Raw genomic sequence first — 14,511 nt, 5'->3', positions numbered from 1 at the left:
CACTAGGAGCAACTTCCATGCACTGCACAGTGTGGTCCTTAAAAACAACAAAACTGCTATTCCTGCTTCAGATTTAAAAGTTACATGTCCTTTCTTCTTCATTTAGTTTAACATTGTTGGTAAATGTAAAATTAAAAGGTTTTCTGACAATGTTATCAATCAAGCAAGTAAACATTATCTCAATATTGTTCAAACAAAAAGCAACCAAAATATGTGACCCGAAACCAGAAATAAATTATGCAGAAACAAGAAACACAATTATAATTTTAATAAAATGTTACTATTTATAAGTACCTATATTTTATTATACTTCTTATAATAGAACTATTACTTTCAGTAGAGAAAACAAAAGATATAATGAAAATAAAGATAGTGTGAAATGTGTCTTAAGGCACACCTTATAATTTTTTGGATGGGGACTTGTTCAACCAGTGCAGGGGCCATTCCCAGGAATACTCAGTCTGACAGTTTAGCAATGCAGAGGTGCTGAAGGTCTAGGCTAAAGAACCCTAAAGTTCTCAGAATAACTATTTAAATAGGGATCACAAAATGAATCAAAACTTTCAGGTAATGTATATTAAAAAAATATATCACCAAAAGGATAGCTAAAAGCCAGAAATAGTTTTATAGATATCTTAAAAAGTTGTTTTGCTTCTAAGACCCTTAACTCTTGAAGTTTAATATTATTTACATATTTATTAATTTTATTGACTTGTAAGCTCTTGCTAAAAAAATGCTTTTTAAATTGTTTTGATAATTGTCTTCAATTGTCTTTTTAAAAAATTAAGAAACTACGGGGGGTCAGAGCAATAGTACAGCAGGTAGAGCAGTTGCCATGACAAGGCTGACCCGGCTTTGATTTACAGCACATCACATGGTCCCCAGAGCCCACTGGGAATGATACCTGAGAGCAGAAACAGGAATAAGTCCTCCAACATTTAAGAAACTATGAAAAAAAAAACCTCCACTGAATATTTTTACTATAATCCCTTAAAATTAGACAAAGTCTATTTGACTCTCATACTGAACACGTTTTAAACTATGTCAAAAGCTAGCTTCTTTAGAAAAAGATCAGAACTAGAAAAACTGTTCACTTCCAAAGGCATTCCCAATCACATCAACTAATTATTTGCTTCAAAGTTTCAGCATTTAATATTTCTCCAGGGACATAATTCAAGAAAAAGTTACTTTCATATGTAGATATAGATATATTAAAAACTAGTGGGGAGAAGGACTCTTTTCCATAAAGAAAACTGGGTCCTCTTTTAAAATCATACTCTGCATTTCAATACTATGTCAATTACACCGAGGTCCAATTTGTAGAGTTATTACACTGTCCACTGCATAGAAAGAAAGAAAATGGATACTTAAAAGATTTAACATGGCATTCATAATAGAGTTTGATCTCAGTTTTAAAGACTGACAAAAGAATATTCTTTTATTCTGTTAATTTTCCACTTTAGGTTGCTAGGTGAACAGACAGCTCAAGGAAGAAAATTATTAATATAAGCTAGAAGTTGAAAGAAGCTTCAGAATATCTTAGTGTAAAACAGATCAGATGCTTCAAATGCAAATGTTTAGGAGAACACATACATGTCTAATAACAAATGGAGGTTTGTCTGTTTCCTTTTTGAACTCATAGGGTCCCAGATTTAAATGGGCCAGCCGCCGCCTGGTGTCTTCGGAGAGCTCACACATGCGTCTTTTTGTGTAGGGAGATGGAGAGTGTGATTTTGAAGAAATTGTAGGCTGTTCATAGCTTTTAGCATTTAGGCAATATTTATTTCTGTCAGGTGATTTTGACTTTTTCTTTTGTGATCTTGATCTGCTTTGCAGTTTGCCATTTGCTTTTTCAACTGGAGTTGTATGGTAAAGAAATTTATCCTAAATATAAAAAAATTAAAGTTAACTTGTGTAAACAGTAGGAAAAATGTAAGTCATTAAAGGTACATGCAATTATCATAACCACTGGGATCTGTGGGGCTGAAGAGATAGCGCAGCGGGTAGGGCATTCGCCTTGCACATGGCCGACCCAGGTTCAATTCCTCTGCCCCTCTCGGAGGGCCCGGCAAGCTACCAAGACTATCCCACCTGCTCGGGCAGAGCCTGGCAAGCTACCTGTGGTGTATTTGGTAAGCCAAAAATAGTAACAACCAGTCTCACAATGAGATGTTACTGGTGCCTGCTCGAGCAAATTGATGAGCAAAGGGATGACAGTGACAGTGATTGGGATCTGTCTTTCCTATCTGTGTAAATTTTGGGAGAAGTTAAATCCATATTCTCCTAAGATCTCTTGTTTTAGCAGTTAATGGATAACGTGGTATCAAACTTGCCCTCTGGGGACAGAGTGACAGTATTTGAGTGAGACTCTTTTCGTGCACACAGCTGATTCCTAAAACCCCATATAATCCCCTAAGCCCATCATGAGTGATGCCTGAGTTGTAGAACCAGGAAGTAAGGCCCCTCTGGCTGTGGTTAAAAAACAAACAAAAGTCTTTCTTTAACCCAATTGGTGCTTTATAAAAATTCAATTCTAATATTTGGTCATTTGAGAAATACAAAAAACAAACTTACATTTAATACAAATGTTGATTTATCACATATAATTAAATATCCAATTGGCTACATAATTTAAGAGACCTTTGTTTTATTTTGTACTGTTATAATACACATGTCTAATATAGTGATTTTATATGTATATCTATGGATATAAACATATTAAAGTTACTTATTTTGCTATAATTACGGTTATAATGTAAAAAGATTTAAAGCAATCATGTATATTTTCATTAAATATATTATTTGAATTACATATATTTAATTTGAGTATAATGATCTTGAGAAGAATTATAACTTCACCAATTCCATGTCTGAATTATTATAATTGTGATATATAATTATAATTATATAGTCAGACTATTATAATTTTACAATTATAAAATTTACTTTTTATAAAAGTAAAAACCAAAACATAATTTTTAATAAGCACTATATTACCTTGTAAAACATTACTAGTTTAAAAAACAAATTCTAATTATTTTAAGATAAAATTTTATGTAAATAGTCTGTCTTATAAATGACTTAGAGGTTGGATTAAAAGTAGATAATACAAAAATTGTAAGTTTGTCAGTGTTAGGGGAAATAAAGAACTGAGAATCTTTGAGTGTCATCTGAACTTTAATAATTGTTAAAACCCACCAACCCAACATCCCACTCTACTTTTTCAACCCTTTATTTCCCCCTGTTCCTTACTAAGCTTACCTATTGTAAATAAATACAGATGTAAAGTAGAAGAGTCAAGTATTTTAAAAAGTAGACAGAAAATAAAACACATGTTCCTAATTTAAATACTGAATCTCTGAGTAGTATTTTCAGGCAAATGAACCAGCAGCATCTGATTATTTCATCAACTTTCTTCTAAAGCTCTTGTTACACTCCTGGATCTTCTTTTCCCTTATTCAATAATGTCTGTAGGTTAGTCAGAATTTTTCTACCTTAACCCATTGCATCTATCTCTGTGACATCACACTGACTCACAAGGCAAGAACTTTTGCACATGAAAGGAACTTTCATGCACAGTGAGGAAAAGACCTGACACTCAGAAATTCTTTCTCAGCATTAATTAGCTTTTTATACTTCCTTTAAATTTTATTATTCTACAGATGTATTGCATCCCAAACTGAAAATCTATTATCAAAACATTTTCCTGAAAAATGTTTTGATATGCATGTTTCCTCAGATATCCTCAGATATATCCTCACTAAATTTGTTATTTGCCCTCACTATATCCTCACTTTCTAGACCTAACACCCAAATCTTCAATAATTCATTTTAGCATCTCTTACTCCCATAATGATCTATTTCAGCAATGCTATAAAATTCCTTCATACCCACCCTCTATTTATACCGAACCTAAAACTAATCCTTTGACATTATTATTTTTAAATGCCAAATACTACAAAGTTTTAGTAAACAAGATAGAATTATCCCCTTGTTAATTTACAACTACATCTCACCTTTACTAAGCCCCAATTATCATTCTCAGCAAAGTTACTCTGAAACAATGTACAAATTAACACCTCACCCTGTTTGGGCCTAATAAGTTTCATATTAGTATGGCTCTCCATCACTGGTTGGTTATTACTACCTGGTCATAATGCAACCGAACATGAGTGATGGCTAGGCATTATTAGATTATCTGTAGACAAAGTAGCAAGGTAATCCTGGTGACTCAGTAAGAAATTAGAATTGAATGGAATTAGGATCTGGATATATGGATATCTCAGTTTTACAAATACAGACTATACTGCTGACGTTTCCCTCTACAGATTAGTACCAATATGGCTCACTAACTGAGCAAGAATCCAACACAGAATTAAGAGACACTCAAAACCCAATCTTGCTATCAATATTCCAGTCTTAGAAACTCTGGTCACATCTGTTTAAAAAGTGTCTGAACTTTTTACTATGATCTGTAATTTCTATAAGATTTACAGATATTTTAAATCTAGTTTTCTCAGTTTGACATTCTTTGTATATTTCAGTATTTATTTCCATTGCTATGTGTCTTAGGAGAATAATTTTATTCAAAACAGGTTATCAAGCCACAACAACTACCCAAGTCCCAGTATCCTTTCACAGGCACATTAGGGCTTTCCCATCACCATCCCATAAGCCTGCCCTCTGTTCACCTTACCTCTGAAGTCTTAGTACACCAGTGTTTTGCTTGGTTTTGTCTGTCCCTTGGTTCAAGAATTAATTTTTTGTTATAGTTTAGGTAACATGGCTATAGCAGTGTTAAAATTTATGCTACTGTAAAAAGCTCTGTGGGACATCTCAATCCCAGAATTTTTCTGGCAGCCTGACTTCTTTACATTAAAAAGGGGGTTCACATATACTTATGTATATAAAAATATGTATGTATAGAGCAGTGGTGGCCAGGGAGGTGTGGTGGGGAGTGTATGATGTTTGAGAGTCTTCTTTTGTTCAGGTATGAAGCAGGACCTGCAGAATCTGTGAGAAGAGATCAAACAGCTGGGCAGGGAGGTTCGCACTCAGCTGAAGGGTGAGCTCTTAGGACCTCACAGTTCCTGCGCTCTGGTTTTGCCCAGGTCCTGGTACACCTGGTGTGTGCCCAGAAAGAGCCCTGGACCGCAAAACAGTCCCAGGTCTCGATCTCCTTACTTGGCTACCAATACATAGGACTTTCCATGCTTCCTTTCTTTATAGTGAACTCTTGCATTCCTATAATTCTGTCCACTGTGTAAACAAACATTTTGTTAGGAAATTTTTGTATACTTGTGAGAATTTGTTGATACTTATAAAGAACATTTAATTCTCAAAAAAAAAATATGTATGTATATACAAAACACCACAACATTGTCTATCATATGTATAAAGGCGCTATCAAGTGCTTAGCTCTCTAATATATGATGGAATCAAATGACTACAAGCCTATCGTGTTTTAAAGATTTAGTAAATAAGAGCTACAGTCATGAAAAACGCACAGCCAAAATAAAATGCTTACTGAATTACCCTAATTATGAAAAATATATTAAACCATTCGGTATTTTATGAAACAAATGATATTAACCTGAGTGCGGCACTTCCTTGAACTGATGAGACACTCAGTAATCACTGAGGTTGTAGAAAATTCCAGTTTTGGAGCAATTCCCTGAAGAATAAAAAGAGAACGTTATTAGATATTTCAATAAAAAGACAATTATTAATAGTGTATATATTACTAATAGTAACAAACTCTAATCAAGGTTCAGCTGTTTAACTTTAGTCTGGATTTCTGTGCTTCTAAAGATTGGAGACTGAAATAACATCTTTCTTGTAATGGGTTAATTTACTAATCAACTAACTTACAAAAATTTGTAAAACATTTTCCTTCCTAAAAGACTAGTAATTATAATAATATAACTCAGAAAAAACTAGATATGAGATGCACAGGGCAAAGAATGGGGAAAGAATATGGAATTCTTAAGCTCTATATCCCTTAGCCAGAATACAGTGGGGTTGATTAACAACCAAGAATTTCGAGGCTGGAGCGATAGCATAGCATGTAGGGCATTTGCCTTGCACGTGGCTGACCCACGTTCACTTCTCGAATCCCAAATGGTCCCCCGAGCACCATCAGGAGTAATTCCAGAGTGCATGAGCCGGGTGTGACTCGAAAAGGAAAAAAAGAACCAAGAATTTCTCTGAACTCAATCCTTTTGATTTTTATTTCAGGTTTATTCCATAGACATAAATTATTAAGTCATTGGTTATTAGTGATTGATTCAATCCTCATCTCTTCTCCCCTCCCCAGAAATTAGGAGATGGGAATAAATATTCCAAACATATTCTTGCTTTGCTTCTCCTAGCAATCAGTTAGCTATAGCCTTAAGAAGAGTCCCATAGTCATGTCATTAATAGAAACCCAGTGTAGCGGAAAGGATCTTATCAACAGCAAGACACCCATTTTATCTTTATGTCTCTGAAACAATTTAGAAACCAAGGACAAAAGACTAACTATAACAAAATTTGCTCCCATTGCTTTTATATATTGCTCCAACAATTTCAAAGGTTTGGGGAGTTGTGAGTCAGGAAGTGAGGATGAAGAACAAAAGACATTAGAAGTACATATGTAGTAATATATAAATTTCTTATAAATCACAACTATAGGAGTATAGGAAATATTTCATTAAAATGTCTCCATAATATAAAAAATATCATAGATCCTTGGTATAAAATTCTTAAAAATGAAAAATAGGTAGTCTCTACCAATTTCTCAACATTTTCCCCATAATGCAACTACCTTTCATATCTATGAATGTGCCTGACTTCTATTTATTGCAACAGTTTAATTACCATCTGAACATTATTTTGAAATAAGTGGAGACAAATGTAAAACTTAAAGAAACAATCACAAAGCACCTGAGAAAATATTTGGAAGTACATAAAGAAAACATTTGAAGATATTTTCTGTACCTAGTGCTACCTCATCCTAATATAGAAGTCAGATATCTGTACACTATAAACTTAGCTTCTGACATACTTATTTTAAAGTTTTAAATATTACACATTAGAGATAAATCTTAGTTGCCTAAGATTAAGCTTAACTAAATGTCTGTGTTCAGTAAACTTATCTCTAGTCAACAATGTTGCACTATATCTATTTTCCATTACCTACTGCTACTTTTTGTATAAAAACTACTTCATGTAGTTTAAAATCTCAGTAAACACTCTTCAATAGCTTCTGTGGACCAGGAATCTGACAGAGACTAAAATAGGTGATTCTGTCCTGAAATCTGTCAAGTCTTTTGTGCTACAGTCATTTGAAGGCTGGACTGAAGCTTGAAGGTCTGCTTCCTGAAACGGATCATTCACACAGCTTTGTGGAGGTCTTGTTACAAACACCAAGGTTCAGTGGTGTTTATCAGAAATCAGCAGGAGGCCTAAGAGAGATTCAAGCTGATTTATTGTAACCCAGACAGAGTCCTGCTGGCTCCCCAACAAAGATCAGAAAAAGGCCTGAAGGAGTTACAACTAAAGCAAGAGAAGCCAGGGAGATAAGGGAGTAGGTGGGCAGAGTAAGCTGCTTCAGGGGATGCATGCTCACTAGCAAGTTAACTCCAGCCTGGGTGAGATGTTGAATGTTAAATGAAGAGAAGTGTGTCAGTGAAGAGTCAGCACCAGGGTCTATTGTGACACAAGCTGTTTTTGTCTTGCTCCCTATGTAAGATCTCTTTCCAGTAATATCCTACACCTCTGCAGTACAAGGACACTTATCAGTCTTTCCTTGAGACCATAGGCACAAAACAGTGGGCTTTATTTGGAGGCAGGGTCCCCCAAGCGCAGACCCTATCATCTCTCAGTCTCAGTTACACTTTTAGATTTGGGTAGGATGGCTCAGCTCCTCTTTGCGAATCTCAAGTGGTGACTGGATCCTTATGACTTATCAGTTCTTCAGTTGAGAGTGATCCAAGGGCAAAGCAAGCAAGGAGAAAGGCACAGTTCTACTGACAAAAACTTACATTCCTCTCCACATGCAAACTAAACTCAGGTCTTGACAAAAGAAACAAGCCTTACCGCTTTACCTGATATGTCTGAATCAAACCCTAACTGAACTTCCTCAAGTGCTATTCTTTACAGACTCTTACAGAATCCAGATTCTCATGATTGGAACATTTATGAATTAAAGAGATGAGTCATCTACTCCACATATGCACAGAAGCAGCAGTCATAGATTAATCAGTTTAATCATTCGGGGTCAAAAAAGGAAAAATGAGAGGCCAATAGCCCATAGCAATTCTTATGTCCATCCAGGAGCGTACACAAGTTTCTCAATTTGATGTTTAATCCTATTCCTACTCAGAAGTAACTACCATATTTCTTGGCTCCACTATCTGAGCTCTTGCTTTCACCCTTTGAATTTTCATTTATCTGCAATGGGAGGAAAATCCTATTTGGAACTGGATGGTGTACTGTCTACAAATAGAACTTCAAGGCTCCAAACCCTTTTTCATCTTTGATTCTCTCTCTATCCAACACCAAACAGTGGTGTTTCTGCCAATATGATGCTCCTAAATAAGAGGGCAGAGAGATAGCACTATGAGGAGGACACTATTTGCATGGCCAATCCAGGTTCAGTTCCCTGGTGCTCCATATGATCCCGAGCCTCAACAGAAGTGATCTCTAAGCAGAGCCTGGAATAAGCCTTGAACATTATCAGGTGTGGCCTCAAAACTAAACAATACTAAAATTTCTCTTAAAGAAATACTCTCCAGGGCGCTAAAACTATATAGTACAGTGTATAGGGCACTTGCCTTGCACGTGCCCGACTCGGGTTCAATCCCTAGAACAGGTCCCCTCTACTTCGCCAGGAGTGCAGAATCAAGAGTAAGCCATGAGAACTGCCAGGTATGCCGCAAAAATAAAAAAGAAAAGAAAAAGAAAATTTTCTTGTTTCTCATGAAAATTTTATTGGAATTCACTCACTTCATTAGACACAGGCAATAAACTATTAAGGGCTTCTGCTGATCAAAAATCTTCCAAGGTACTTATTTTCCATGGAGAAACTGCATGGGTTCAGGATGAAACTGAGGGCATGACTATTAAATCCTTCAATAAAATCTCAAGAATATCCAATATGTTGCATTGGAGGGGAAAAATTCAAATGCAGTTTTTCAAGATACTTTAAAGACACTGTTCTACAGCAATCTCTACAGAAGCCTTAGGTAGTTTGTGGTTTTTGTTTAATGGAGTGAGTGAACTCAAAAAAGATTCTCATTGTTCAGATAAAAAAAAAAACTGTATTGAATCACCACAAGACACAGTTACAAAGCTTTCGTGTTTGAATTTCAGTCATACAATGATCAAACAGTGTTCTGTGGAACACATTTTCCATCACTGTACATTTTCCATCACTAATGTCCCCAGTATCCCCCTGAAGCTTCCCAACCCTCCCCCTGCCTCATGGCAAACAATTTTCCCCATACTTTATCTCTACTTCTGGGCATTATGGTTTGCAATATAGATACTGAGAGGTTATTATGTTTGGTCTTTATCTACTTTCAGCACATATCTCCCATTCCAAACTATTTTTCCAACCATCGACTTAGTGATCCCTTTAGATAAAATTTTTAAGTGCATAATCTATTAGCATTTGAAAAGGACTGGGAATCTTTAGAAATACAACTCCTTTTCGTTTAATAGCTTTCCTTTTGCACATCTCTCATACTTTGCAGTATGAAGGAAGAAAGAACCAGAGTCCGCCTAACACTGAAAGTCTCCTTAGTCAACCATCCTTTCCATTAGGTACTTTTCTATCTTCCACAATACTTAAAGTGATTATGTTGTTGAATTTTGCCATTATGTAGCATGTATTTCTTTGCCAGTTCTAATAAAATGTATCATGATTCCCTACTAACACTCTTCTAAGACTATCTCCAAGATTCTTCAAGCTTTCGCAAACATTTCAGCAAAGCTATCCCGGCTACTACCCTTTCCATAAAGTAGCTGGCTTCTGGCAGCTGGCTTCCCCCTAGTGAGTTAAAACAATGAGAGCAAGGAGGAATCTACAACTTATTTCACGACCTGCTCTCAGAAGTCCAATATTGGCACTTCATCATGAATCAACCACAAGAGTCACTAACTTCAGTCCATACCTAAGAGTAGCAACATTAACTCTACCTTTGAAAGAGAGAAATATCACATCATTTGTGGACATAATTTATAGTAGCTGTGGTCATAATTTACCATTACAAACAGACTAAGTTGAAACAAGTCCAAAATCCACAGGACATGATGGTAGGCTGAAAATTAAGACAAAAGTTGATCTTGCTGTATTGTGTACAAAATCTATAAGCCACTGGGTTGGATACTCATAAAAATTTTGTTAGTTTTGAGGAAGAATTATTTTTTTCATATGAGTACCACCTTCTAATAAATCCAGGAACTTGAAAAATTAAGAATATGGTAATTACATTCATAAATTCTTCAAATTTGTTATATGTTTCATTACATACCTTCAGTGATTATATGTCTAATAATAGTTAGAATTGTTGAACTGAATTATTAAAATTTATTTACAGTTGGATACAGAAAGAAACCAGAAAAATGGGGAACTTTCTAAATCATGTTCTTACAGTTTTGGACAAATTTGGACAAATTTTAGATGACTTCAAAAAATAGTGACAATAAATCAATGCTTTGCTTTTCCTCATAAAAAAGTAAGTGGGTTTTCTCACTGCAATTCTTTAAAAGAAACTAACTTCTGTTGTATTTTTAATGAATACTTATATACATACAAATAGACACATATATACATATACTCAAAGCAGGGACTGAACCAACCATTATACTTTCTGAAAAACTCTATTCAACTTACAAATTAGGTCTGAATCTAGGACCCTTCTAAGAGAACACTGGAGAACATTAGTTCATGCATCACTCTAAAGGTATTAGGCTTTAGGCACTGATAAGGCACAACTAGCTGGCTTTAAGAGTCCAAATATTATTAGTTAAGTGTTGTTTTAAATTATCATGGAGAAATGTTTTTTTCAGGTGGCCCCAGTATGTACACCCTGGTCTCCAGATTCTTCTTCAGAACACAAATACATGGCAGTTAATTATATTACTTTATTTTAATATCTTATTTTGGGGAGCCATAGTAGCAATAGTAAGGGATTGCTTCTGATTCTGCACTCAGGAATTAATCTAGGGGGACTATATGAGGTCCCAGGGAGTGAATCCAGGTTGGCGGCATGTATGCAAGGCAAATGCCCCTGCCCTCTGCACTATCTCTCCAGTCCCTATCTTTTCCTTTTAGATATAGTAGAGTTAAGGTCAGTAAATTTAACAAATTTTGGCAAAATATATGCACTAAATATATTATCACTATCTAAGTCAATATATGGAATATTTCTATTATCAAAAAGTTCCTCATGCTCTTTTGTTGCTATCTCCTATATATATGAAGTAACCACTAGCCTGGTTTCTGTCACCATATATTAGGTTTGTCTGTTCATGGATTTTGCATAAATAAGTGGATACATAGTATGTAATCTTTTGAGTTTGTCTTCTGTTGCACAGCATGACAATTTTGACTTTCATCTTTATTGTCACACTTGACAATAGTTCCCTTTTTATTGCTTACCCATGTAAAGTTTGGAATATTTTGGTTTGGTTTTGGGCCACATCTGGCTATGCTCAGGACTTACTCTCCAGCTCTAGGCTCAGGTATCACTCCTGGTGGTGCTCAGGGAATCATGTGTGGTGCTGGAAATCAAACACCCGCTGGCCATGTGCAAGGTAAGCATCCCACCCACTGTACCGTCTCTCCGGCACAGGTTGTATGATTTTATCACTGTCCTTTTCCACCTATTCTCTACTGATTAGAATTTATTTTATGCCCAGTGTTTTGGGGGGTGGGGGTTTGTGAAGAACATTTAATTTTTTTAAATTTATTTATTATTATTTTTAAAAAAATTTATTTTATTGAATCACCATGACAAAAGTTACAAAGCTTTCAGGTTTAAGTCTCAGTCATACAATGATCAAACCCCCATCCCTCCACCAGTGCACATGTTCCACCAACAATAACCCCAGTATGCCTCCCTCCCACCTCCCCACCCCCACCTGTGTAGCTAATGATCTTCACTTTATTCTCTCTGTACTTTGAATACATTCAATATTTCAACAGAGAACTGACTATTATTATTTGGAATTTCCCCCAACAATCAAACCTGCTGAAAAGGCATCATTTGATAGTTTGTTTTCCATTGTTGAGAATGAAGATTATAGGAGCTCTGTTGTTTTAGCTCAGTTTACAGTCTAGATGCATTTCTATAAGTCTCTGGGTGCCAAAATGGGTTCGTAGACCTCCCAGATCATAGTCTTTAAGGAGCAGAGGGGCAGGTCAAAGGGCAGGTCAGTGGGCAGGTGGGGGTGTCTAAGGGCGTTACAGGGCGTGTCACCAGGTGGGTCAGAGGGCATGTTTAAGGGCAAGTCACAGGGTGGGTCAGAGGGCGTGTCTAAGAGCATGTCTGAGTGGCTCAGAGGACCGGTGAAAGGGTGTCTAAGGGCATGTCATAGGTGGGCCAGAGGGCGGGTACAGGGTGTGTAATAGGGTGTCCGCCCTTAGACATGTCAGACAGAGGGGACAGAGGGGGCGTTCTGAGGGCAGGTCAAAGGGTTGGTCAGTGGGCAGGTGGGGAGTGGCTCAAAAAGGCGGATCAGAGGGCAAGCCTAAGGGCGTGTCACAGGGTGGATTAGAGGGCTTATCACAGGACATGTCATAGAGCAGGTCAGAGGGCGTGTCACAGGGTGGGTCAGAGGGTGGGTCATAGGGCATGTCACTGGGCGGTTTCAAGAGCCGGTCACAGGTGGGTCAGAGGGCATGTCTGAGTGGCTCAGAGGATGGGTGAGAGGGCGTGTCTAAGGGCATGTCACAGTGCGGGTCTTAGGGCATGTCACAGGGCCGTTCCAAGGGCGGATCACAGGGTAGGTCAGAGGGCGTGTCTTAGGGTGTGTCACTGGGTCACAGGGTGGGGCAGAGGGCGGGCCATAGGGCGTGTCACTGGGCGGTTCCAGGGGCGGGTCACAGGGTGGGTCAGAGGGCGTGTCTAAGTGGCTCAGAGGACGGGTGAAAGGGTGTGTCTAAGGGCGTGTCACAGGGTGGGTCACAGGGGCGGTCTTAGGGTGTTTCACTGGGGTGGGCCAGTATTGTTATTACAAACAGCATTATTACCACAGCTATTATCTATCTTATTACTAATATTTATTGAGTATTCTCTATGTACCAGGTACCACTATAGCCATTTACAGTATTTTATTAATCCACCAAACAACACAATGATATCTGCACGTATTTGGTGCTTTGCTTGCTTAGTCTGTAATAATGCCAGACTATAATCCCAGATGGGAGTTGAGTGATTACCAGAATGATGAGTTCAGTAGGAGAGCCTAAAACTCAGGTGTCTATCCAGAATTGCAAAAGTTTGGAATAAGGAAGCAATAGTGCCGACATGACAACAAATTACTAGTTGCCGTATTTTATCCATTTACGTTTAAATATAACTAATTTGGCTGATACACATGTGCTATTTTGCTCTAACTCTAAAGAGATGTGACAAATCTTTATACTCCGCTCTTCTAGTTGTCTCGTGGATGCACAACGGTCAGCTAATCAATCTGTGAGGGTCACACTCTTAGTTAATTGTTTCAACTTTTGTGGGTTAGGGAACTGCATTCAATAACAAATCATGGTTGTTTTAATATAGGTTTTCCAAAACAAGAAAAAGATAGAGCACTTTTCTAAATATTAGCCTGTCTTAAAAAAAATAGATTAAGAGTTAAAGTATAGAAGGGACATAGGATGAGAAGGAAAGGAAACAAATCTGAAAAACATAAAGCAAAAGAATTTGGATGATATAGAAACAATGGAAAGTATTAATTGTTTTTTCACTTAGATCTAAAATACATCGAAAATAAAACCATAATTTCTAAAATCAATTATATTTTAAACCAAATTAAATGTTGAATTGGTTCTTCAGGATTCAAGGATTGAGGGTTATATGGTAGTTTCTGTAATTATCCTGCATCATAGATTGATTCAGAAAAGATAAAGCACTCACTCGAAGGCCAGATATCCTCCTCATGGTAACCTGGCGGTTTGAATCATGGTGTCCAGAAATTTGGTTGGGACCCGGGAACATAAAATCTCGTGTGTTTTCATCATATGTAGATAGTGTTTCACCTACTACAAGAAAAACAGTCTATGTTTCAAATTATAACAAAATATTCTATTTAAAAACAAAATCACCATATATAAAATACAGAATGCCTAATGGCTAACTGAAATGCCTGCTTTAGGATCATGATTGTTTATCTCTAAAAGGAAAATTAAAGTTATATTAAATAGATTGATATATTTCCTTATTTAGAGAAGTAATACATGGGGTCAGAGAGATAGTAGAGTGGGCAGGATGCTAGCCTTGCATGTGACCAACTGGGGTTTGT

At 36.7% G+C, this 14,511-nt stretch overlaps 1 protein-coding gene across 1 annotated transcript in view; it reads right to left on the bottom strand.

Moving 5' to 3' along the window:
* Nucleotides 1-14,511, bottom strand: part of SPATA6 (spermatogenesis associated 6) — a 94,337-nt gene that overhangs the window by 58,248 nt on the left and 21,578 nt on the right. The window contains exons 5-7 of the mRNA XM_055138391.1: nt 14,127-14,251; nt 5,594-5,674; nt 1,594-1,884 (exon numbers count right to left, since the gene is read on the bottom strand). Coding sequence (XP_054994366.1) covers nt 1,594-1,884; nt 5,594-5,674; nt 14,127-14,251 — 497 coding nt within the window. The remainder of the gene's footprint in view (nt 1-1,593; nt 1,885-5,593; nt 5,675-14,126; nt 14,252-14,511) is intronic.

The sequence above is a fragment of the Sorex araneus genome, chromosome 5 (assembly GCF_027595985.1).
Source record: "Sorex araneus isolate mSorAra2 chromosome 5, mSorAra2.pri, whole genome shotgun sequence".
NCBI classification, from domain to species: domain Eukaryota; kingdom Metazoa; phylum Chordata; class Mammalia; order Eulipotyphla; family Soricidae; genus Sorex; species Sorex araneus.
Note: the sequence above shows the minus strand (reverse complement) of the source record. Positions and strands in the feature narration are given on the sequence as shown.